Source organism: Cornus florida, unplaced genomic scaffold (genome assembly GCF_030987335.1).
Source record: "Cornus florida cultivar Cherokee Brave unplaced genomic scaffold, ASM3098733v1 CherokeeBrave_3.0.0_Hap2_Chr11, whole genome shotgun sequence".
In the NCBI taxonomy this organism is placed as follows: domain Eukaryota; kingdom Viridiplantae; phylum Streptophyta; class Magnoliopsida; order Cornales; family Cornaceae; genus Cornus; species Cornus florida.
This window is the reverse complement of record NW_026775581.1, coordinates 120652503-120679014: the sequence shown is the minus strand read 5'-3', so window position 1 is coordinate 120679014 and position 26512 is coordinate 120652503. Positions and strand designations below refer to the sequence as shown.

The 26512-nt window shown below is 34.8% G+C and overlaps 2 protein-coding genes across 3 annotated transcripts; one reads left to right on the top strand and one right to left on the bottom strand.

Moving 5' to 3' along the window:
- Positions 1–4975: 4975 nt before the first annotated feature.
- Positions 4976–5752, bottom strand: LOC132282003 (uncharacterized). The gene is made up of 2 exons (XM_059783646.1): positions 5400–5752; positions 4976–5312 (listed from the first exon to the last, which is right to left on the bottom strand). The coding sequence occupies exons 1-2, from the start codon at positions 5750–5752 to the stop codon at positions 4976–4978; spliced, it is 690 nt and encodes a 229-aa protein (XP_059639629.1).
- Positions 5753–12265: 6513 nt separating this feature from the next.
- LOC132283529 (cyclin-dependent kinase C-1-like) lies at positions 12266–25485 on the top strand. 2 transcript variants are annotated; one of them, XM_059785488.1, is made up of 12 exons: positions 12266–12650; positions 15018–15099; positions 15271–15361; positions 15482–15511; positions 15648–15757; positions 15851–15923; positions 16016–16136; positions 16275–16392; positions 19829–19974; positions 20074–20131; positions 23837–23907; positions 24571–25485. In XM_059785488.1, the coding sequence occupies exons 1-12, from the start codon at positions 12541–12543 to the stop codon at positions 25112–25114; spliced, it is 1554 nt and encodes a 517-aa protein (XP_059641471.1). In that variant the 5' UTR covers positions 12266–12540; the 3' UTR covers positions 25115–25485. The 2 variants fall into 2 exon arrangements, with proteins under 2 accessions (XP_059641471.1, XP_059641472.1); XM_059785489.1 differs by having other exon boundaries at positions 12268–12650; positions 19829–19968.
- Positions 25486–26512: the final 1027 nt, after the last annotated feature.

The following is a 26512-nucleotide window of genomic DNA, read 5'->3' as shown; positions in this document are numbered from 1 at the left end:
TCTTCTGTTGATATGACGAATATCTTCCGAGCGTTAGCTGCCTCTTCTTCTTCCAAGCGCACAAATCCATCAGCTCTTTCATTAAGTTCATCCATAGTCTTCGGCGTATTCACTACCAAGCTTGTGTGGAATGGAGTGCTACGAGTCATGGCCAATATAAACGCTTAAACCGCCGTAGAAGGATGACATTCAATCACCATGCTCTTAATAAGGTTAAACCTGGTTAGGAAAGCTTGGAGACGCTCGTCCTCATGCTGTTTCATTGTGAATAGGCTCGAAATATCCTTTGTTGGACGTTTATTTCCATAATATTGGCTTATGAACCAATCACACAAGCTTCAGAAACTATCCACTGAGCCTCTCGGTAAGTTCTTGAACCAATTGAGCGCTGGTCCAGCTAGACTTGTAGGGAAGCACTTGCACATCAAGGAATCATTCTCAGTGTTTAGAGCCATCTTCAACTGGATGTGATATACATGATCAATCGGATCGGTCGTTCCATCGAATAGAATGAAAACGGGAATAGAAAATTTCCTTGGACTCGGAGCATTCAAAATTTCATCAGTGAATGGCGAATCGACCGTCCGAGCTGCTGAACGGAAGGCTTTATTTTCCCTCTGGAACCCCGCGGTTGCTCTCTGATCTACAGATCTCCTTTCTGAGCTGCGATAGTCGAGCATCGCCAGGGAAGGCCGATAAGTCTTTGTGCCACGGCGGTATAGCTTTGCGGTAACCAAACTCCATTGTTTTTTCTCGGCCGAGCATTTCTTGATGCGGATTGAAAGTCATGGCTTCGTTTCGCCTGATCTGTTCACGTCGTGAATCCACATGAGCTGATCCTTCACGATCATCAACACGACGAGGATTTGGCGGCAAATCGTTTGGCCGGACCTCCTCGCGGTGAAGATCTGTCTGATTGTTCCCTACTTCCTCACCATGAAGCGCCGCATCGGCATGTACAACTTCTTCTCCAGTCGGGAGCGGTCGCGGATTCACTGGAACTTCATGACGCTGCATTTCAGTCCTTAGATCTGCATTATCTCTCCTGAGAGCTTCGATCATGCTCATTAAGTCATCAAGTTTCATCTGCTTAACATTCTCTACCGTGTTGGAATTCTCACCCCCAGTCATCATTCCAGAACGGAGCAAAGGCATGAATCACAAATTCTAAGTTAGATCTGAGTTTCGCTGACGCGAATCACGTCAGATCTGGACTCAACTTTTACGAGTTATGCTCTCCCTTCGATAGATTAGAGCTTTTCCGGCGTCTGAGCTTGCTGGATTGAGCCGCGATAGAGTGAATCACAGCTGCGTAAACCTAACGCCAATTTCTCATAATCAATCAAGAATCAAGAACTTCTCAAGAGCAAAACGCAATCTTTTAGATCTGGATTAAACTTTTAGAAATCAAGTTTCGTCGTCACCAATCAGTCTAAATCAACATGACGTCGATCAGACAAGAATCAACTTCCAACGCTTCCCACAGATGGCGCCAATTGAAGATGCAAAGAATTTTCTCTTCTATTTTGACAGAATCTCATTACATTTTCAACTAAAAAATAAATCTCCCCCTTTCTTACTCTCTTCACTGCCCTTTTATAAGCAATTACAAATGCTGCTGGACTATCAGTTTTGGGCCTTCTTTCCAATGGGCTCGGCCTTCTTCGATGGATTCTCCGAGCTCGGCCCATTCTGTGGTGCTCTTATATGGGCTGTATTTCAATTGTTTGCCCCGATGCCACGTCCGCGGACTATAACCGGCCCATATCACTTATTGTATCCTCAATATATATAATAAATATAGAGAGGGGATATTCACATTCTACTTTTCTTTAATTGCACTCCACTTATCTTTTTCTTTAAAAAAAAAAAAAAAAAGAAGAAGAAAAAGGTCCTTCAATTTATTAATGCATTATGCTTTATTTTATAATACCATAACTACCCTTTATATAACTTTATTATTATTATTTTTTACCTTATTTAGTTCCTTTACTATTTTTTTCCCCTGTACTATACTTTCTTTTCTTTTTCTTTTCGAAAGTTCTCTCAAATAAGATAATTTTTGAAGGTCCGGCCTCTCAAAGAAAATAATTTATTCTATACTGATAATTTTATTTTTGCCAGTCAAAAGAGATAATTTATTCGTGACTTTTTTTTGGTGCAATCAAAACAAATAGTTTATTCAACAAAGTTGACTTCTCTTTTAGCCTTTTTTCGTACTTTTTTTTATCTTAACAAAAAAGATAATTTCTTCCATAAAATTTTTGTTTTTTTGGGTTTTTTTCTTGTCAAAAGAGATAAATATTTTAATGGTTACTATTTTTATTTTTGGTCCGGTCAAAAGAGAGAATTTATTCAACATATATATATATATATATATATATATATATATATATATATATATATTTTTGGTCCTAGAAACAAAATATTATTCAAAAATAAATAAATTTATTTTGCCAAAAGAGACTTAAAATATTAAAGATTAGAGATAAGGGGAGAAAATCTGAAAGGACAGTTATGTCATTTAAAAAGTAATAATCGTTTATTTGTAAAGTTAATGTTATAATTGTCATTTCATTAAAAATTGTAGTGTAAACGTAAAAAAATGAAGTGCAAGTAGTGCCTCCCTAAATATAAATATAAATAAAAATAATCAACAAGCAAGGCTTCTTTCACACATGAGGCAAGGGAGGTCCCGTTTGGCATGCGTTTTGTTTTCGCTGTTTTTGTTTTTCGGCTGCTACAGTGTCGATTTTGACAACAAAAGCATATTTGGTGCAGCCTTATTTTATTTTACGCAGTGCTAAAACACTTCGTGAACAGTGGCCCAAAATTAAAACACGAAAAAATTATTTTTTCTTATTTTGACAACTGTTCGTGGCCCAAAACCATATTTTGCATGTTTCTATTTCCGACATTTTTACAGCAAAACATCGTTCTCAAACGTCGCTTTAGATTTTTTTTCGAAACACCCTACAGCAAAAACAGTGTTCCAATTTTAGCCAAAAACAAAACAATTAAAACAAAACGCATTTCAAATGGGCCCACATATCCATTTATCGTGACTTAAAATATTAAAAAAAAATAATAGGAATTTAATTTTCTTTTTCTTTTCCTTTTTCTTTTTCCCTTGTCAAGAAACTCACATATCCATTTATTGTAACTTAAATTCTCACCATCCACTTTACAAAATAAAAAAAAATATTATTAAATTATGACTTAAACCTTTACCGTCTACTTAAAAAAATAAAATAGATACTACTAAACTACAACAATCTTTGTGTTCAATCTTAATTGTCAATATATTTAATTGACAGTTTTATTTTGTTCACATCCTAGCCAACATATTTTGGGATCAGGGCTGACCCAGGTGGTCGCCTAGGGCTTCCAATTTGGATGGGTCTCAAAATTTTAAATTTCCTTATATAACTTATATTATAATTATTTCTTAATACTGTTAAAAATTAATTAATATAGAAATTTAATACTGGGCCTAAAAAATTTATATCCTAAAATAACTTTTTATATTCACTTTTTTAATTAAACACTAAGTTGAAATTTGACATTTAAAATATAACTACTGCTTGTATTAAACTACGTCAACTAATTTAAGTATGAAAACTTTACGTTAATATCATTCACCCTAAAAATTAACGTTCTTTCCCACGATTCTATTCTTTTCGATTGTGAATTTATATACTTTATATATTTTAGGGGTTGATATGAAAATATGTATGATCATGTTTCTTTGTTTGGTTTGATTGAAATTTTATAAACACTTCAGGTTTTAGGTTTTAGGGTTGACATAAGTGGTAATTGCTTGATTATTGTCCTTATTTTTTTGGTGGAAGCTAGTAAAAAATATGTCGATATATATATATTCATGTTTATTCTTTTGGATTGTGAATTTATATACATTAAATATTTTAGGGGTTGATATGAAAATATGTATGATCGTGTTTCTTTGTTTTGTTTGATTAAATTTTTGTAAATACTTCAGGTTTTAGGGTTGACATAAGAGCAACTATTTGATTATTGCCCTTATTTGTTTTGGTGGAAGCCAGTAAAAAATGTGTGATATACACACAGATAAAAATCACAGGAAAGAAGTGGAGAGAGGGAGGGAGAACGACTTTTACGTTGTTAAAGTATGGTAATGAATTTTTCTTATATAAAAACGGTGCAATTTTAAACTTTGGTAAATTTTTCTTATATCAAAACGGTATAGTTTTTAAATTTTCTTTAAATTAGTTGACATTATTTAACACAAGTAATTGATAGAATTTAAATGTTACGTGTAAATCTGCAGCAAATTCAACTTATGATAACTTAGAAAATATTTAACAAAAAAAGTCCAATATTTATATATGATTTTTTTGTGTTTTACTTTGTTTTTTCCCTATCTATCTTTTTCTTTCTCTCCTCCTCATGCAAAATCTTAATATTGATCAAAAAGATTTATATTCTTAAATAATAATAATAATTTTTTTTTTCCTCTCTCATTCGCATTTTTTTTCCAACATCACTAATTTTTCTTTTTTGGGTAGGTTTATACCCACAGTAAATATTAAATATGTATTTAACAGTTTTTCGGAAAACTGGTGAAACTTTTCATTTTCTTTTTTAACTTTTATCTTTTATTATCTATTTATTTTCTCATTCCTGACATACTTTCTTCTTCTTCTTTGTTTTTTTATTTTTTTTTATTTTTATTTTTTTCACTCAGTACTAATTGCTATCAATTTGAACCCATTTTTTCTCTGATGAAGAATTTGTTGGAGTATTGGATTGAGATTTTCTAAATTAGGTTCTATTATACTTTTTCTTTAAATATTTTTTTAGTTTTATTAACTTTTGTTTTTATAAATTTGTGTATATATATATTTCATATAACTGTATATTTTAACCAAACTTAAATACAAGAATCTAAATAGTAATTTTGCATTTTTTTTTTAACACCAAACAAGAGAACAATTTATTGAGAAAAAGCAAAATTACAGTCAAGAGAAAGAGCATCCAGAAGCCATTTAGGCCAAACACTCCACTCCAGATCACCACTCTCAACCAACGAAGCCGATTTGCTCACTAAATGAGCTACACCATTGACACTCCTAGGAGCCCATGCCAAAGAAGATCCCTTACATACAGAGAGAAGATGAGATACATCAGCAAAAACAACATATAAGGACTCAATTGAAGATTTAAGCTTCATCACTGGCTGGCAATCCCCTTCAACAATAACATTTGAATAGCCCCAAAGATGGATTAGTGAAAGACTTTCACGGAGGACAAGGCCTTCAGTCTGAGAAGGACTACCCACATGAGAAAAGAAAACGGAGGCCACTTTCACAGGATAACCAAAATAATTTCTGAGAATCAAACCACCACCGCAAAACTACCGAGCTGGATTAAAAGCCGCATCAATGTTAAGTTTGAAAAACCCCATAGGTGGAGGGCTCCATTTTAAAGGATGTTGAAACGTTGGGGATAACGAAGGCAGGAAAGAAAGTAACTGAGACTGCCGATGGATCTCCTGAAATTCAAAAAAATCCGTAAGAGCTTTTTGAGAGGCCTCAAACGGATCCCAACGACGATGATTAAAGAGAAGATCATTTCGACATTTCCAGAGAGTCCAACAAATAAACGAGGCAAGGCTTAGGCACTGCGTAGGACAGGAAAACTGATTCCACTTCTCGGTTAGATCCACCCACCGCTTGGGCCATAATGTAGGATAACAACCCCCAAAATCCATCCTCAACGGACTTAATTTCTAGACCATGCAAGCAAACGGACATGTATAGAGAACATGATCAACAGTTTCAGTAGGATCGTCGCAAAAAAGGCAGGAGGGAATCACAGAATCACAAAGTAAGAAATATGGTTTTTAAATAAATATTATTTAATATTAATATATTATTAAAAGGCCAAATTATTTCGAGCCGCTCTTGGTGACTGTCGTCTCATTTTAATGAAAATTCTGCACTTTTTGTAATTTTTTTTTTTTTTGCGTGGGTGAAATCTTATGCAAAAAGGTCTGGTACTTAAAAGTTCGCCTAGAACTTCTAAAATTTTTGAGAATTTCAAGGCCGGCCGGCCTTGTTTGGCATGTGCAAAGTTTACAAAAATTACGCTACGGAGACTTGGCTCAATTTTTTTTTTTTATTTTTTTATATTTATTTATTATAATCATGCAGACATGTTGATTGACCTCTTCTGGGTTGCAAAATGAACCCGATTAATTGGATATTCATTCTGTTTAGGTTAATTCTCTACCAAACTAGGCTAATTGACTAGTGTTTAACTTGACTAAAATTTGACCAATTTTTTTAACCTTCAAGCCTATTTTAGACATAATTGATTACATTCATGTTCTCATATAATTTGAAACCACTTAAGTATGATATTGGGTTAGCTAATTACAATTAGGGCTTGACCATGTTGGAATACGCATAATTTGACAATACATTAAAGAAAAACATATGCTATCTCAAATATATCATCTTTTTTATTCATTATGGCTTTACCAATAGCATCTAGCACAAGTGGTACCATTCATTGTCAAAGAATAAGTGTGTTTAAGTAGCTGTGCAGGAAAAAAATATAAAAAAATTTGTGGCCTTTTAAATTCCACAATTATTTTTTAATTTATTTTTACCAAAATTAATGCTTCAACCTATAAACTTAATTATCTCGCGATTGTATTTTTTCTGTCTTGGTTGAAGATATTTTTTAATCATCAAAGTTTTCCTTATCAAAATTTGGTAACATGTAATTTAAACTCTCCTTTTTTAAAATTTAAGGCAAATACATTAAATCCTATTTTCTCACAGAGTATAGTATTTATGTACGACAAAGAGAGTTCATGCTTTTATTTATTGGATAATATTAATAAAGTGAGTCTTAGCTTTGTCGTTGGGTATTCATTTTTAAATAGAATAATTTGAAGTCTGAAAAAACATTTTAAAATTTGACATTACGGCCCAGGTACCACCTAAGCTGCAGTCGGGCGTAGCTGCGTAGGCTTGCTTTGAGTTTGACCGCTGACTCGGCAGACGCAGATTGCACATTTCAATCGTTGCAAGAGGACTTTCGTTGACAAATCAATATGATGGCTGATACCTCCCTTTTTTTTTTGGGAAGAAAATTTCCTCCGTTGAACACTAGTAAGTCTTGTTCTGTTTAATCCGGTGAACAGTAATACATCTTGTTCTGTTTAATTCAGTACGCATTTTACAAAAAAAAAATTGAGATATTTGCTTAAATATATCAATTATTTTATAAGGTATATCTCGAATTGAACAAAACATATCTAGTGTTCTACTAGAGTTTCGAATCCCCCTCTTTTTTTACCTAACAAACAAATAATATAACAACACATCTTTTTTCCTTTCTAATCGTAATTGATACTTTCACACCCCATCAAAGAATTATTTAAACCCAATATGAGTTGAAATTGGGCCAAGTAACTTAATGTTACAAGGGAGAATTGTTCCACATCGAATATAGATGAAAAATGAATAAATATAAATGAGTGGGTATGCAGCATTATTCAATACCTTAATCTTTTAGATACATGGGTAAGCGTCTACCCGTTACATTTGGTATCAGAGTTAGACTCAATTCTTAATCCGGTGTCACACCAAGTGCCGACTCAGAGGACGTCCGAGTCTTTACCTCGTGCAGACAAGGTGGCCCAATCCGCAACGAGGGTGTTGCAAGTTCAAGTGAGGGAACTTGTCTCACAATAGGAAAATGAATTAGTATGCTGCACTACCGAATAACTAAGTTCTTTTGGGTAAATATGCAACCAATTATGGCAACCCCTCGAGAATCAATACATTTTGTCTTTACATGGACTTAAACCTTCCAACCTAATATAAAATTTAGTTTGAATAGCAAGAAAAATAAGATTTTGAGAAAATTCACCTTACATAACTATGTTCTCATAAAAAAATAAAAAAAATTATATTAAAAACACAAGAAAATTTTCATTTCTTATAAATTTTTTACTAAATTACAATGTTGCTCTTTTATCTTTTATCTTATAAGTTTCGTGTATACACTGAATTACGAAAGGATAATCCCAAAGGCTCAAGTGAGCAAGTCATTTGATTTTAATGCCTCATGAAATATCAGGCCCAAAGTTCGACTCCCCTTTAATACAAACAATTCCTTAAAAGGGGTGAATATCAAGTAAGAAAAAAATTATGAAATGATAATTTCACTAACTTTCTTCAAAATTTCCATGCATGCTAATCAAATGCATATTAAAAAAATTATTTTCGGTTCAATTTGATCCAGTGTTATTTACTTCACTTTTAACAATTAGTCTGAAGATTTTTTGTTCTGCCCTTCTGTTTCTCCTCGTATCACGTTGTTGCATCACTTCCATGCCATGACCACCACATTTTCTTGAATATCTTCCCATCTATGTTCTGTCTCTTCTATCTCCTCTCCCTCTCAAGCCCGTATTGGGAGAGATTAAGCCTTTAAATATCAGTACAACCAAAAACCGCCACCATTTCTCCTCTCCTCCCGTCACTCCAAAAGTAATATGTATCCATATTCACAAGTGGTTAGGGCGTCAAAATAATGCGAGAGAAAGTAAATAAAGAAAGTCTAAAATTGAAGAGAGACCAGTGAGGGAGTAAATTGAAGAACATGTAGATAAAGTCTCAATTTCTATCTCAGTTCTGCAGACCTAGGAATACGCATAATAGTCTTGTTATGTGCACACACACATGCATGTACAAAATGCAAATGCAGAAAATAAGACTGAGGAGAGAATATAGGTGTCAGCAGTTGTCTAGGATTTAATTTGAGGAAATCCAAAGTAATAATTTATAGAGTTAAATGCAAAAAATCTCTTTAAACTATTGGGGTTTTGCAAGAAACTCCCCTGAACTACAAGAAATCCCCTGAACTATCATTTTGTTACAATTTACCCCATTGGGTCACCGGAAAAAGACAAAAGACAACTTTGCCCTTATTATAAAACGACGCAGCTTCAAATATTGTCATCTTAACTTGATGACGTGGCAAAGAAATATTAGGAACCAATGGCATATTGACAACACACCAAAGAGAGACCTTACCTCTTTTTACTCCATCATACCACCTACCCACTTCTTTGCGCCATGTACAAACACACAAGCCATTTGTGGAAGTCATGTATGTTCTTCGTTCTCTACCAACAAAATCGAACCATCACAGGGACTGTGAAAGCCATATTCAGGGCGACTGTGAACAAAGGGTGGCAAAGCAATGGTGTTTCAATTATTAGATAATTCATTATGGGAATCTCTTTTCTCCGATCACTTCGACACAGACTTCATGATATTATCACCGGTGAGGAACCTACCAACTTTACTCTAAGCTTAAAATTACAATTACAGCTATGTTCAGTCAATGCACAGACAAAGCCCCGTGGGATGCTCTCCTCCTCGCATTTCATCATAACTACTGGGAGCTTATAGCTCTATGCATCATGGTAGTAAAGAGAAGGGAATGAACCCACTCCAAAAGGTTTTCAAATCCCCAAACAATCACTATATGTAACTGGAGAGCCTTTCGCTGCCGGTTCTTGATAGTTTCTTGGATGATTATCAGAGAGATGAAGAAGATAATGTCATACCATGCTCGTCATTAACCACTTCGGATACTGTTGGAAACTTATCATCAGACCATTTTGATGATACACTGATACCTGTTAATCTAGAGTTGTTGGAGTGCTTGACCACACAACCAAATTCTTCACGGTTTTGTAAATCGGGAAATAAAACATTAGTCTCTACTAGAAGCTCACAGTTGGAACAAGAGAGTGACATTTATAAAATGAGTTCAAATATTGTAACTGCACCGTTATCACAGCAACTGCAACAAGAACGACAGCAGGAGAAGCAACAACAAAGCCATTGCCACCACCCCACCTCCACCACCACCATCATTGTCGATGTCTAATTCACATGGCTGGAACTTCATTATTCTTACACCACCACAGACCGTCAAACCCAATCACCCATTGCCACCACCCCACCTCCGCCACCACCTCGATCACTTCTATCATCACCACCACAACGTCAACCAATCCAACAGTGATAGAAACTTCCGCCAAACCGAATCAAACCACCACCACCACCCCCATCCAGCCACCCCCATTGCCGCCACCTCACCAACCATAATCTTATTTTATAGAAACTCGAGTAATTCATAGAGAATCATCAAACCCAATCGAACCCCACAAACCCGCCCCATAATCTACAAGTAATACATAAATAAAAATTTATGTTAGGTATATATATATATATATACACACACATATATACATATATTGAACCTTACACAACATACACAAACAAATAAGGAAATTGATACGACCAGAGCCCGGCGCTGAACAGAGTGCCAGAGAGAAATTTGTCGATCTTTCCAAAACACAGCCTAATAACCCTTTAAGGTTATAACTATTAACTGACACGTGTCCCCTGTTGCTGTACGTTACTAATAATAGACAACGCCGAGGATGTTGGTGTGAAGGCAAAACAAAACGTCCCGGCGGAGTCAACCGATATCAGATAACACCTCCTAGGTTGCCACCGCTTCGCCGGCGTCGACGTGAGGATCAGAGTCAAAGGCGGTGGTCACACCTCCCAGATATACGCCATCCGTCAGTCCATTGCCAAAGCCCTCATCGCCTACTAACATAAGTACGTCGACGAACAGTCCAAGAAGGAGATCAAGGACATCCTCGTCCACTACGATCGCACCCTCCTGGCGGCCGACCCCAGACGCTGCGAGCCCAAGAAGTTCGGTGGTTGTGGTGCTCGTGCTAGGTTCCAGAAGCGTACCGTTGAGGGGTGTTTGACTGTCTCATTATAAGTAATAGACTTGTTTGGCGGTAACCTTAACAATTAAGGGTATTTTTGTCATTTCATGTGTATAAGGGCACTATGATCATTTATATTCAACTTATGCACTATTATGGTCAAAACCTACCGGAGACTTGCCGGATGGAGTCATCTGCAACAAAATTACATAGTTCAGTAGATTAGTTACATTTTTTTTGTAGTTTAGGGGAGTTTGTTGCTGATATGGCAATAGTTCAGGGATTTTTTTCATTTAACCCTAATTTATAAATATAAATTATATACCCATTTATGTATAAAAAAATTTAGGCCCACCTTCAGAAAGGAAAATAAATTTTAGAGGACCCAAAATAATATTTTATAAATTATATATTTATTTGTATTAAAATTTAGTGGGCCTGTCTGGGCTTGAGGGATGGCTCCGCCCTTGTGGTTGTAACAGGCATGGACCCACTGCATTGATAGTGAGGGGCAATCGTTCCCCTGAAATTTTTTCTTTATTTAATATTACACTAGTAATTTTTCTTTTTTCCAATTTTGTACTTATGAAAGTTTAATGTTGCCCCTCTGAAATTACAAAAAATCTCACCTTTGCCCCCTTACATAATTTTCTAAATTGGTTCCTGAATTGTAACTATGTATAGGTGACGTGAGCCAGAGTAAATAGAAAAGATAGAACTGATTGTGGTGGCGGTGGGATATGTACCCCTGACCTCCGCCTTATTATAATATATATACTAAATTTATATATTTTTATACATATATATATATATATATATGAAAAAATTTATATAATGCCTTTCCTAAAATTTTTATTTTCAAAAATTATATCTTAAATTTTGCATCTTCTCTTTTTTTACTCTTAAATTCTTTTAATTTCCTTAAAAAAAAAAAAAAGTCAAATTTTTTTTATTGAATCAAACTTCGATTTTTTTTCCCTTTCAAAATTCTCTCATTTTTCTTTCCTTCTAAGATTTTTTTGTTAATTGTTTATCTTTTTCAAATAACTCATTAAAATTTATATTTATTGTCGTGATTATTAATTTTTTTTTACACTCCTGAAACTAATTTCTTTTTCCCCCTGGCCACAGCGGATGGAGAAGAAAGAGAATGCAGATGGAGGGAGGAAGAGAGGAGAGAGAAATGAAAAGGGAGGGTATTGTTAATAAATGATGGGTATAATAGGTATTTCACTTTGAAAGGACACAATGAAATAAGGATTTGTTAGGGTTAAAAGAATGAAATACACATTTACAATCGTTGGATCAGAAAAAATTAAGAGCACAGATTTAATTTGGAATAAATATATATATATATATATATATATATATATATATAATATTCATTTCGAGTTATCCGAATACAACCGGAAATGGGCTCCGGATGAAAAATTCCAACCTGAATTCAGTATTTAACCAGCCGAGACCGAGAATTTACGAGCCGGGTTGAGCCCGCCCAACGTATGTCACTGTAATTTCACCTTTTCTAGTAGAAAAACACACAGCCCTTCTAGTTTAGATCATAGACAGAATAGCCCCCAACTACTGAACACAAAGGTCCCAAAAGTGGAAACTAGTTAAAGAGAATCCCTGCTACCGCCTTCTCATATTTTTCTAGTTCTTGATTTGAGAGTTCCCCTCTCTCTCTCTCCGTGAAAGACATAGATAGGCATAGAGAGATGGCTATAGCGGCTTCTGGACAGCTCAACCTGGAAGAGTCACCAGTATGGGGTTCTCGAAGCGTCGACAACTTCGAAAAGTTGGAACAAATTGGCGAAGGAACATACGGGTCAGTGCCCCTTTCTCTCTCTCTCTGTAAAAGCTTTTCCTCGTTCCTGTCTGCATGCAAGTTGAATCAATCGAGCGGTATCTACTATTTGATCATATGTTTCTCTCTCTTTTCTTTGTATTTCTGAAATTACGAGTGCAATAATCCAGTACTTCGTGGACGCGTTCGTATGGTTTTATGCACGTTCTTGAAGCACATTGAATTGTATATAATTATATATATGTATGTGTATGTTTCTATAAAAGATAGACGAATTTATGTACAGTTTGGAATGCTGAGATACTGCGAACGGATGTGAATTTGCTGGGAAATCAATTGTTCGCCCTAGCCTAGTTGGCCACGAGATGCTTGTCTTTCCTTTGTAGAATGCTTCCAATTTTGTCGTGATGGTCTGTTGTAGTTTTAGGTGTGGTATGAATTTCTTAAGAACTGAATTATATTCTCGTGTCTTAAAAAGTTTGCTTATGTTCCGGTAGCTACATAGAAATCAAATCATGAAGAGACTTCCCCAAGTTGGATTAGATTGCGCAATAGCTGAAATTGTTGGGAGATTTAATCTTCTTTTTTAGTTCTAGATGGAATGTTGGATTTGGTGTATACTCTTACTCATTAAATTACATTCTGCTGGATGGATAGGTGGGTGGAAGGAAAGGGAGAGGGGGAGGCTACCCTTGCCGCCTTTACCCAAGAAAAGAAGGCCGAGAGGGTATAGTTAATGGGTAAAAAGCAAGACTCTGACCTACAATCCCGTATTTATCTCTGACCTAGACTCGCGCCAAACAATCCAACCCGATCTCTGCTGCTATCAATCAACAAACTCCCTCCTCACACAATCCTTTATTCAATTGATTTGATCTACAATGACTAGTCGCAAAATCCATACAGTTTGTTGTGGTTGATAAATCTTCAAGTATCCAATGTCCAATGAAGCTCCTTACTTTAGAACTCAATCACACAATATAAGAGGGTGTTCTATGAAGAATCTTACTTGTGATTGAAAAATAAATTTATCAATTTCTCTAAGAATTGTGTACTTGCATCTCTCGTGTTTCGTAGAGAACCATAGAACTTCTTTTTAGAGTATTGGAGTGCTTAGAAATCGAATATGAATTCATTGGATGAGTTTTGAAAAGTTTAGAACCAACCCCCCCCCCCCCCCCCCCCCCCCCCCCCCCCTCCTTTTTAATTTGAAAACGCGTATTTTACTAACTCTGGGCCTGTTAAATCTATCGATGTATCAATCAACGCCTTTTAGTTTTTCTTCGATCGATTGACCTTTCGGTCGAGGCATTCTGGAATAATTTATGGAAATTTAGGTCTATCGTTTGAGCTTTTTGGCTGAATCTGATTGCACATAACATGATGCCATATGCTTCTATTTCAAATGATGAAATGGCATGTGCTCCTAGAAAGAAAAGTGCCTGAAATTGAAAATTGGTGAAGAATGAAAAAAATAAAATCCCAATTACATTGTCAAACTGTTAGTTCCCAAATTAAACAGCTTCAGATTGTAAACAGTTTATCGGTTTACATTATCTTAATTAATCACGAGGCTGGAGTGAATGGTTTACATTATCTTAATTAATCACGGGGTTGGAGTGACAGGCCTTCGGTGGATGTTACGACAGTTAATGGAAAGATTGTCACAGAGATCATGCACGAGCATGCTTAAGAAACTCCATGAGTAGTTGTAGTAGGCGGCAAAATATGAGTTAAAATGGTTTGAACTTATTTGAGGAACTAATTGGGTATTTTGGGCCAATGATGAGCTAGATGTCGTGACTTCACGTTCTTTTGGGGAGGGGGCAAAACATATCCTTCTATGAACTGTACGAGCATGTCCTCTGTCACCCCCCACCGCGCAAAAGAAAGCAAGAACAAAATGAGCTGGATCTCTTGAAGGGATAGCTGGAAGGCTAACGAGGACATGAAGCTCTTGCATGTGTAGCTAGGGTTTGTCTTTCTGAGCTTGTATAGTTCTTACGAGGGACAGTGATGGTGTCAGTAGTTATTTTTTACAGTGTTCCTGTATCAGGGTATTGTTAAGCTGGCTATAGTTTTAGTTTCCTAAACTCCACATGGTGAGCCACAAAACCACAAAGTATGGTACATGACTCATCTGAGAGTGGCATGCTACCCAATTTAGGAAGTGTTATCGATTGGCTTTAGTCTTCCTTCTCTTTTTTCTTTTTCCCAATAAGAAATTTCTACAATCTTCCCTCAGCAGAGTCTGTGGCTTCTTTGATCTTTATTAATGTTGACATTGTACCATGTATTGTTTCAGTTATTCCATTATTTAAGTATTTATGCCTGCTTTCGTGTGTTTATCCTTATTTATTTTTCTATTATTATTATTCTTTTTTGCAGTCAAGTATACATGGCCAGAGAAATAAAGACGGGGGAAATTGTTGCGTTGAAAAAAATACGCATGGACAACGAAAAAGAAGGGGTATTCTTCTTTCTCTAGCTAGTATGTTGATTTTTCTTGATTGTAAACCTTTTTTTTTTTAAGATTTAGTGTGTACTATGTAAAAGGTTGCTATTAGCAGGAGAATATGCGAGCGCGTGCGCACACAGTTCTAATAATAAATTTTCTGGCAACATTCATTTGTTTCTGCAGTTTCCTATAACTGCCATTCGGGAAATCAAAATCCTAAAAAAGTTGCAGCATGAAAATGTTATTAAGCTGAAAGAAATTGTGACCTCTTCAGGTATTTTGTGTGTGTGTTTGTGTGTTTTCTCATTTTCTTAGAGCTGCCATCACTTATTTAAGCTTAACCGATGTTTGAGTTATTTTGCGTATACTTTAAATATTCTGAATTTGTCTTTAGGTTCTGAGGGGGATGAGCAAGGGAAACCAGGTGAGAAAATTTCTTGCATGAAATTTAGTTTTATGATATTTTCCTAGGTTGACTCTTGGCTCTTTTGTCTCGATTACCTATGGTTTTTTGATACATGAGATTTTCGTTACAAGTTATAATTTCTTGGAGAATACAGATGGTAACAAATACAAGGGCAGCATTTACATGGTTTTTGAGTACATGGACCACGATCTTACTGGCCTTGCTGATCGTCCTGGACTGAGATTCACAGTTGCCCAGATCAAGGTATCATGACCATAAATAGCTAAAAGAATGTTTTTGTTTCTGATCATAACGAATATCTAATACTTGACAGTCTGCGAACTATATTCTTGCCAGTGTTATATGAGGCAACTATTGACTGGTCTTCACTACTGTCATGTCAATCAAGTACTTCATCGGGACATCAAAGGTTGTTGCCAAACTAAATTTTACTTTTTATTGGATCTGGTTTGTTAATCCTTTCCGGTTGGACCCATATCTGTTTGCTACCTGTTTTTGCAGGCTCTAATCTTCTGATAGACAATAAGGGAATTCTAAAGCTTGCAGATTTTGGGCTGGCACGGTCATTTTCCAATGACCACAATGGAAATCTCACTAATCGTGTTATTACTTTGTGGTATAGGTAAATGTTGGGTTTTATTTCATATAATAGGCTAAGTGGCTATTAATAAGGAAGCCTCTTCCTGTAACTAGCGTCTTTGTAGGAATATTCTCCACCTTTCTTTCAGTTGATCCAGATTAATATGTGTAATTTGAGCAGACCTCCAGAATTGCTGCTTGGAGCCACAAAGTATGGTCCGGCTGTGGACATGTGGTCAGTTGGTTGTATCTTTGCTGAACTCTTGTATGGGAAACCAATCTTACCAGGAAAAAATGAGGTTAGAAATGTTGCTTGAATTTTAATATTTCATTATGTTATCATAACAATTATGAGTGTTGTATATGACTAGGAGCTTCCAGTTCATGCCTGATACAAAATTGAGTTCAGTGGTCTAAATGGATGTAGATGGTTCTAGGCTTCAGCTTGGTACTGCTGTGTCCAGACATTTTTATTTTATTTTTTAAATTTATTTTTTAATTATTTAATTTTTATTTATATTTTTAATGATTATGTTTGTGAGAGTAACATTTGTTTTGGTTAGTAACAGTTTGTAGGAGATATTTAGGAAGAGGTTTCAAGTATGGGATATTTTTATTTTTTACACAATTTAAGCATCCATATAAATTAAATATGGCATTAAAACTTATTGAGAAGCAAATGCAATTATTCTGTTGAAAAATAGACTGCAAAAATAATGACCAGTAAAAACCTTGTTCACTAGCTTCTTTCCAATGCAAATGGTTACTGGTAAAAGAATCCTTAGTTTTATATATTTCAGATCCACTGATATATGATTATTATAGCTGCATAGCCTTTGCCAATGCAAATGTTACGCCCTACAAAGATCAGACTCAAATGATGTATTTATGAATTTGTACAAAATAAATTTGTTTCTTAAGTTCTTAAAAGGAAGAGCTCGAAGGCAGCTCTAGCAATTCTAGTTCAGGTACCTGTATGAATTATACATATATTTCATTAATTTTAGAAACTACAGAATGCAATTAGGTTGTCCAATTGGCTGATAAGAAGAAGAGTATTGAAACAAGATAGAGAGTTAACCCTCTAATTTTTCTTTTTCTGTTTTTGACACTCCCCACTAACGGGAGCAGAAATTTCAATTTTACCGAACTTATTAAATAATTCAGAAGACCTTTTACAAAAGTCTTAGTGACAACATCAAACAACTAGTAGAATGTGGCAGTATGTCTGTTTCTTTATTATCATATTAAAACGACAGTCCATTTCTACATGTTTCTCTTCTTATGAAATATTTGATTTGTAGCAGGACATATTGGAGCTGGAATATCAAAAAAATATCATAGATTTATATTTACCAATATATATATATATATATATATATTATATCTCATAGATTTACCAGTTATAAACCCCATTCCGTAGAGAATATCTTTGACCCACATTATCCTACGTGCTGTTTTAACTGTAGGCTGTAGCATTGTACTCGGCCTTTACGCATTCACAACATTTTACTTCTTACTCCTCAATGTAACTAGGTTGCTACCAAAAAAAAGTAAAAATAATGATCAACTGAACCTCCTATCCTTGTAATATCCTACCCAATTTACCTCAGAAAAGCCAACAATATGAATAGAGCTGGAAGGCCTAACATGGCCCCCGTTATAAACTTCTTAATATATTTCATAATTTGATAGACAACCTCTAATGCTTCACTCATGTTTTATTCATGAATTGACTAACATGGCGCGATCTCTCTGTCTCTCTCTGTGCATGTGTGTGTGTGGAAAGAGGATATGATATGTGGCATGGTATACCTAATAGTTTAGTCAATGAGACGTGTAAGTTGGCATAGCTCCATGTATATGTTCTTTGGAGCTATAACCCATCAATAGAACAAAATGATATGATGTTAAACCTAGGGCAATGACATGGCTCAAGCATGTCTATTCAAGGCCCTTCCTGGCAGCAACATTGCTTATGCATGTCTATACAAAGCCCTTCTCTTCTTTACTCAAAGAAGCAATGCACTTCTTGGGTGGTACGTGATTATTAAAGAATGAATCTTTTGATTAGAAGTTATAAAAACTTCTTAAGAAGAAATGCTACGCCCCGCGTGTCACAAGATGTGGGGCATTCTAATTAAAGGGTCATTCTGACTTTCCCTATCACCATTATCCGGAATCCATATTTCTTTTTCTGAAGATCCTGTAAAGAGGCATTCTTAAAGTTGAGCTAGTAAAGAATCCAGTGACATATTAAAACCTCGACAGAATTAAAACAGGCAGCAGATGAAAACATCTCACAATAGTCAAGCCCAATGCTTTAGTATAACATTTCCCAACAGTTGAGCTTTCAAATACCCAATAGTCCCCTCAGGGAGTTGTATTTCACCCTTGCTTTCCTGGAGGCAAAGAAATGTCTTCGTACTTATCATTTTGCTCAGGCTTGGGTTAAGATTTCCGTATCTTGGGTTGACTCCTCAATCTGCCCTACTTGCTCGAGTTGTAGCCCTAGTGTTCCAGAGCCTAACTTGGGGATGAGTTCTATCCAACAGGAGGGGATTGATGAAGAACAATTTGCCAATGCAATCTAAACATAGGTGAGGGGTGCCAAGAACACCGTCTTACTTGAAAGCTGACTCTTGAGGTTTTTGGTACTCATATTTTATTAAGAAATAATGGATCGTCTTGACTTGATTCGATTTTGTTTATTTGGTAACTGGTAAATTCTTTGGAACCTACCAATTTCATGTCTTGACTACTTCAGAATTTCTAGCGTACTTGTATATATATATGTATATATATACGGTTGCATTGGCCTAGGGCCTGAGAAGTTTTTATCAATAACAGTTATTCTTCAGATAGTTTTCTTCTCTTTCTTGCTTGTGGACTCAAGGAACCCCTAGTGGATTCTAGGGTTTGTTCTAGGGTTGAAGACTTCAGCTTATCTCAACCATTTCAAATGTCATTCTTGCTTAGAGTAACCAAATGCTTTAGAGAGTGATGCTTTCTACAAAGCCTCCATGACCACTTCTTTTCCAGAGACCTCTTCTTACTTCTTAGAGTTTGTGTTACTTAGACCAAGCTATCATATTGCTTAGATATTATACTGTCACCTAGTCAATGAGATGATCCTAGCTCTTACTGACTGTGCCTATCAAAGAAAAATGCTTCTGCGTTTGTAATATTATTCACAATAATATATTTTAGTGACTTAAAAAACCATTCCGCTGACTGCTTCATCAGTGCGGCAAACAACTAGGTTCGTTACTTCAGATGTTCTTTTTCTGTTTGCATTTGTGTTTTAGACCAAGGTGATTGAATTACCATGTGAAGCTTGCATTAATTTCCTTCCAAATGTATGTAAATCTCTTTTCCAATGTGGCTCTTGGAAATTCTAATTCATCTGGATTCATTGTTAGATGGGGCAGCAATTTTTGCAATCAACGAGTTGTTCAAGTAACCAGTGGATAACATCTAGAGCATTGCAGAATTATTATTGATGAAATTATTTTGTAATCAATTAAAAAACAAGTTGAGGATGAAAAGTTTAATCACATTTTGGTAATATGGTGTACTATGCTACATCTTATCAATAATTATTATTTTACTATAGATGAAGCTGAAACTAGAGCTTATGATGTAAATATTTAGGAATATTCAAATTTTATTTAAATTCTGTCAGGGTTAATGGAAAATTGATCCTGTTTCTATTTGGTCAACTTTTTATCGTAGCCTGAGCAATTGAACAAGATATTTGAGCTTTGTGGAGCTCCTGATGAGATTAACTGGCCTGGAGTTTCTAAGATTCCCTGGTATAACAAGTTCAAACCAACAAGGCCAATGAAAAGACGAGTTAGGGAGGTCTTCAGAGGGTATACGTAATATAAAATTTGAAGCTCTTACAAGTTTGGATATTTTTATTTCCCTTTTATTGTTGCAAGAAAGTCTGATTTTCACAATCCTTAATTGGTTTGCAGTTTTGACCGCCATGCTCTGGAATTATTGGAGAGAATGCTAAGTCTTGATCCATCACAGGTATCACTTAAATCTTATAGACACATTTGTGGCATCATAATCATCAGTTAGGAAACTTATTATCATAGAATTTTAGTTCTTTCAATATTAACTAGTATAAGAGCACGTGCAATGCACGTGACGAAAAATCTTTTATAAATAGACAAAAAATATGTTATAGATATATATTTTGTAAGTTTTTCAAGTATTAAACAACCTTAGAAAAAAAGGACAAAAAAAAAAAGAAGAGAGAAGAATCTAAGATAGTTTCTGTTAGTTTTTCAAGTAATAAATTACCTTAGAAAAAAGGGGAAAAAACAAAAAGAAATTAAAAGAGTTTCGGTTAACCAAAGGAAAAAATTATAAGGAGAAGGAAAATTCTAATTTGCATATGCTTATTTTTTTATATTTTGAAAGAATAAATTTGGATTTAACAAATTTGTTAAATTTTAACTTACCTATCAAGTTGTTATCCTTTATTAAAAAAAAAAAAGAAGTAATCATTTAAGAGAATCAACTTTGACTCCACCCCTAAATGAGTCCCTTTTTTTTTTTTTTTTTTTAATAATAAGATAATTGTCTGATGGGAAGATTCTATATGGTTTTATGGCTTTTAATCTACCAGTATAAAAAAAAACATAAATATTGACTAAGTCATTATGATGTATACTACATGCCAAACACAATATATTGGAGCAATTTTTTAATCACCATACTATAAGAAGGAAAAAATTTGTTTCCGGAAAAAGGACATTTGTAATATGCGACGACCTTGTGGGTGGGTGTGCAGTGGGCGGGTTGCAAGAGGCACCGGTAGGCTACCACACTGGGCGAGCTATAGGTGCACAATCCCACATCTCCTGGGTGTGGAAAGGAGAAGTGCTATATATGTAGGATTTGTACATTCCAATTGGTATGAGGTCTTTTGGGGTAAAGCCCAAGAGCAAAATCGTGCGGGTTCGGGCCTAAAGCGGACAATATCATGCCATGTGGTGGAATGGGTCGTTACATAATAAATCCCAATAGAAACTGTGGCACAAATCCATGTTATTTAGTTCAAATAGTATTCTCAAGAGTCAATTAGTTTTAAAATACTATGAAATTAATAACTAATAATAATTTACCATAAATAGAAAAAAAAAGTATAATAAATTTAAGAGAATTGGCAAAGGAGTAGAGTTTGTGTTTCACACAATTTTGTCACTTATATATAAATAATATATATATTTGAATTAAATTAAATAATATATTTATAAAAATTCTACATACATTTAATAGCAGTGTGCATAAATATAATAATTATAGATATACATACGTTTGAGAGAATTGGTCAGTTAGAGGAGTTTGCTTAACACAATTTTTTATTCCTTTAAATAATATCATATTAAAACAATGCATAGAGGAGTTTGTGTTTAACACGCTTCTTTTTCCTATATATATTATCTTTGTACTAAATTAAATAATATCTTATTTTAAAATTTCAAAAATTTATAGAAACAATATACACTTTTAATAGTAAGCATGTACAATGCATGTAATTCAAAGGTCTAATTGTATCTGGATATCTATTTAAATATCATATAGACATATCTATGTAGAGAGCTGTCTAAATAGGGAGGAAGAAAATGAAACTTAAAAAAGAAAAAGACAAAGTAACAATGGAACGTATTATGCGAATAAAAATGATACAAAATAAGGAGTAGATAGTTAAATAAAAAGTTTAATGCATGAAAGTATGTATAACTTCAAAGAAGAGTGAAAATAAACTAAAATTACTCATCATTTTTACCTTTTAATGATTTTGGATAATTTAAATGAAAGGTTATTGCTTTAAAAAAATTAGTACATTTAAGTATTTGTAATAAGATAGAACAGTCTTGTTAAACAAATATTCAATATAATTAACTAAACTAACCAAATCAAATCCTAAATTAGTTTGTAGGTCTCAACAAAAAGGAATTCTAAGTTAAAGAAACATTTAGTAAGAATTCCAACTGTAGTAATCTATGTATATATATATATATATATATGGAAAATATATATATAAATTCCAAATATGCATATAAAATTAAAATTCAATTGATTGCATTGCATGTAATTAAAATGGTGTAAAATATAAAGGTATAATACAGCCAATGTATTAAAAAAATATTTGTAGAAAAAATGTGAAATTCAAGTGTAGCAAAACTATTAAAGCAAAATCTAAAATATGAGCTAAAACAATAGACAGTTTAAATTCCAATTTAGTTCCATTTTTTACCTTTAGTTGCTGGTTCCAAAATTATATACTTTTGATCCAATTATATGAAGGAAATTAGAAGTACAGTAACAGATATTTATGTCACCATAGGAAAAACTAAAGAAAAATGATTTATTTCTTTATTTTTTTACCTTGAAGAAAAATAATTAGAAGGCCCTAAACCCCAAGGGGATGGCTCAAGTGGGTTAGTCACTTGGCCCTGGTGCCTCATGAAGCATCAGGTCTAAGGTTCGACTCATCTTGGGTGCAAACAATTCCTTGGGGTGGGTGGGGGGAGTATCAACTAGGGTAAAAAATAATTGGAAGGCCTTTATTGTACATTATCTTCATCATTGTTACGCTATTTTGCAGTTTAATTCTTCTCATGCATAGATGGTGATAACAGACTAATATACATACACACAAACACACACATATATGCACTATATATACACATATAAATGCATGGTGGTATGTACAGATATAAAAGAAAGACAAACCTGACCAGTCTCTTTGTGCAAATACACCACATTGCCTTTTCCACCTCTCTCTATCAAAATCAACATATAAACCTACGAATCAACCTATAAGAGTAATAAAACTGTTTTTTTCATAATTAAATGAACATTACAAAAAGTAACAACAAAAGAAAAAATATAAAAATGCCAGTTAATTGGGGATCAATTAAGCATCTACATAAATAATATTACGAATATATATATATATATATATATATATATATGCAAAAGCACTTGGAAATGCCAGATTCTGCAAGGAACTTTTGGTACAAGTTAGATTTTTCAACCATTAGTCTATTAAGCCATTGTATAGATTTCTCATTCGCACTTGGACAAAAGCAGATCCAAATAAACTTGCTCTAAGCAATGGAGCTATTTTATATACACTCTAAAGTCCCATTTGGAGAAGGGATATTTTGGCTATGAAAATATAGCACCAAGAGAGGTTGATGAAATTCATCATCCTGAAGTGCCTTCAATGGGATGGTACTTCATCGTGATGGTCCAGAACCTCTGGAAACCAGTGTTCAAAGTTTTTTGTGTGCTCTATTGCAACAACTGGCCCAGAGGGGAAAGAAGGAGCAAGTTAACTTCATCAATTTCACGTCAAGTACAGTCAAGGAAGATGGGGAGGGTGACCTATTAATTACATTGTACCGTCAAGAAAGATGATGCTTTTCTCTTTCTTTGGGAATTTTAATTTTGATAGATTATGGACTGTTTCCACGCTTGCATTTTGCATTCTCATTATGCAAAAAACTCAAATGACTAGGAATAAATTATATCAGATTGCTAGATTCCATGTAGTTATTTATTTTAATTTCTAGATTTTTCTCTTCCTTTTTGCACTGGTGTGGCTTGGCCCCTGTAAGTCATGGAGCTCTCTTTCAATAGTCTTTGGTACTACAACTTGGATTTTAAACACTTCCTTTAGTTCTCTACTTATATAATCACCTTAAATTTATGTAGAGAATGTCTGCAAAGGATGCGCTTGATGCTGAATATTTTTGGACTGAACCCTTGCCTTGCGATCCCAAAAGGTACGTCTCTTTTCAATATATGCCATATATAATTTCACTATTTTAATCTTATTTAAATAAAGAGAAGATTTTGATATAGTCATTCCTCTATTTGACGTCACAAAACTCAATATCAGGAGCTATGGCCTGCTTGGTTTAATTGTTTTTGAGAACTAAAAATAGAAAATAATTCTAAAATTATTTTTTTGATAGTTTATGAAGAAAAAGGCTTGATTTTAGATAACAAAATTTTATAGGTCTCTCTGAAAGCTGTTCTCTATTTTTTCAGAGTTTTTGAAAATTATTTTTAGGGATAATTACACTTACCTCCCCTGTAGATTGTCTAAATAAACCCCCCCCCCCCCCCCCCCCCTCGGGCGCTGCCGGGTCGCCCCCTTCTCCCTTCCTCTGTCAACACTGACAGGGGAGGTCACTGTTATATTTGAAATCGGGGAGGTCCCTGTTATTTAGGCAATCTACAGGGGAGGTAACAGTAATTATCCCTTATTTTTAAGAACTGAACCAACAGGCTTCTTACATCTGATAGATTTCATTCTTACACCTTTGATTTAGTTTACCAAAAAACTTCTCCGTCACTATTTTTGCTGATCACTGCTTGTCAAATATTTGCCTCTAGGCTAACTTAATTATGTCATTGATACTGCTATTCTTTTAATCACTCAGCTTGCCTAAATATGAATCCTCGCACGAGTTTCAGACTAAGAAAAGAAGACAACAGCAGCGACAAAATGAAGAAATGGCAAAGAGACAGAAATTGCCACATCCACAGCAGCATGCTCGCCTGCCTCCCATCCAGCAATCTGGACAAGCTAATCCTGCACCTTGGACTGGGCCTAATCATCCTGTAAACAACTCCCAGCCCCCGATGTCCGCTGGACCTACTCATCACCACTATGGAAAGTCCCGTGGTCCTCCTCCTGGAGGGCCAAACATGTATCCTCCAGGTGGAAACCCTAGCGGTGGGTACTACCAAGATCGTGGGGGTCAAGGTGGAGGTTACAGTGGCGGGTCATATCCCCCACAGGGACGGGGACCTCCATATCCGTCAGGCGGCATGCCTGCTACTGGTCCCCGAGGAGCAACTAGTAATTATGGAGTCGGGCCTCCTAATTATCCCCAAAGTGGTCAGTATGGAGGTTCCGGTGCTGGTCGGGGTCCAAACCCAATGGGCAGTAATCGAAATCAGCAGTATGGTTGGCAGCAATAAAGGTTGTGAACTACTCGCAATTAGCATACTGGAAAAGGAAAAAAATAGAACAGGAAAAAAGAACTAATGCTAGCAAATTAGAAGATAGACTGACTGAATAGCAATGATCCAATAGGGAAAGGAGAGCAGATAGAATTGAGTTTGGTTGTAGTTCTATCTGAGTTCTGTATAGGAAGAATTCAGTCTTAGGCTGTAGTTCAATTCGAGTTTTGTGAAGCATTAAGGCTTTGATCAGGTTAGGAACTTGTAAAGTTGCTGTTGCAGTTGAATTTAGTCTATTTAGATGTTTAAAAAGTTATGCCTTGTTTGGTTGGTTTGGTTTTTTTAAACCAATTTTTTTAAAAAAATGATTAAATGAAAATGATTCTGAACAGGCGTGAGTTTATTCAACAAACGTGAAAGAAGATATCTACTTACAGAAGAGGGCTAAGCCCAAAAGGTGGGTAGTCATTTTCCAAGTCCAATGGACCCTTCCATATGCAGTGATACTATCATACTATCCAATCTGCAATTGGTTTGTGTGTGTGTGTGTGTGAGAGAGAGAGAGAGAGAGAGTAATGTTGGTCATCCACCCTCTGCATGCCCTAATGAGCTTTGACGGGCTTGTCAGTCCCACTCTTTACCTACTCAAACAATCACTTGCAAGTCCCAACATGCTTTGGAATGGACCATTGCTCTGAAATAAGTTTGCCCAATGTGTGGTAGTTGATTATTGATTGTTATAATGTTAATGCGACCTAACCTAAAGCTAAAGTCCATGTCAAGACTCATTTCGCCTTTATTACTTCACACCGTTGCAATCTTAGCCAAATACCAACTACTAGTAAATTCTACTGGTAATATTCTCCACTTAAATGGTTTATTTGTGTACCTTTATTATTCAAATATGTTTCAGTAGTCTAGTGGTATCATACTCTTACGATTTTTCATGAGACAACTGGTGCGTGTCTAACCAATGTAAAGAACCTACGTGTTTTATCATTTTTTATTATTATTTTTTTTCAATTATAAGTTAGTATAGTGCAAGACCGTGTGCTCACATTTCATGTTTATGTAAAGAGTACTTTTATAAAATATTTCGATTTTTATAGTTACCATTAATAAATAGAATCTGAAAAGGACTCTTGTCAATTTTTTTAAAAATTAAAATACTTTTTTAGATGTTTATGACAATTATTAATTGTTACATTAAGGCGATTGTACAGTTAGATAAAAATAGTAGTCAAATGTATTATTTTCTTTATATAAAATAAAAAATAAAAAATTATTTGATATATTTTCAAAAATTATCTTTAAAAGTTAATTCAGCTGAGTGGAGAATTTTTTTTTTATATCTGAAATTTATTCGGTTGACAGAAACAAAAATCACAAGTAGGTGTCAAAATCTTCATCGTGTGG

Excerpts from the sequence above, each read along its gene's own strand:
- LOC132282003 (XM_059783646.1), bottom strand. The coding sequence starts at position 5,752 with ATGGATTTTGGGGGTTGTTATCCTACATTATGGCCCAAGCGGTGGGTG. Across the intron at positions 5,313-5,399 it reads GCGGCTTTTAATCCAGCTCG|TCCTTCTCAGACTGAAGGCC; the intron begins GTAGTTTTGCGG and ends TCATGTGGGTAG.
- LOC132283529 (XM_059785488.1), top strand. The coding sequence starts at position 12,541 with ATGGCTATAGCGGCTTCTGGACAGCTCAACCTGGAAGAGTCACCAGTA. Across the intron at positions 15,512-15,647 it reads GGATGAGCAAGGGAAACCAG|ATGGTAACAAATACAAGGGC; the intron begins GTGAGAAAATTT and ends TGGAGAATACAG. Across the intron at positions 23,908-24,570 it reads TTGCCTTGCGATCCCAAAAG|CTTGCCTAAATATGAATCCT; the intron begins GTACGTCTCTTT and ends TTAATCACTCAG.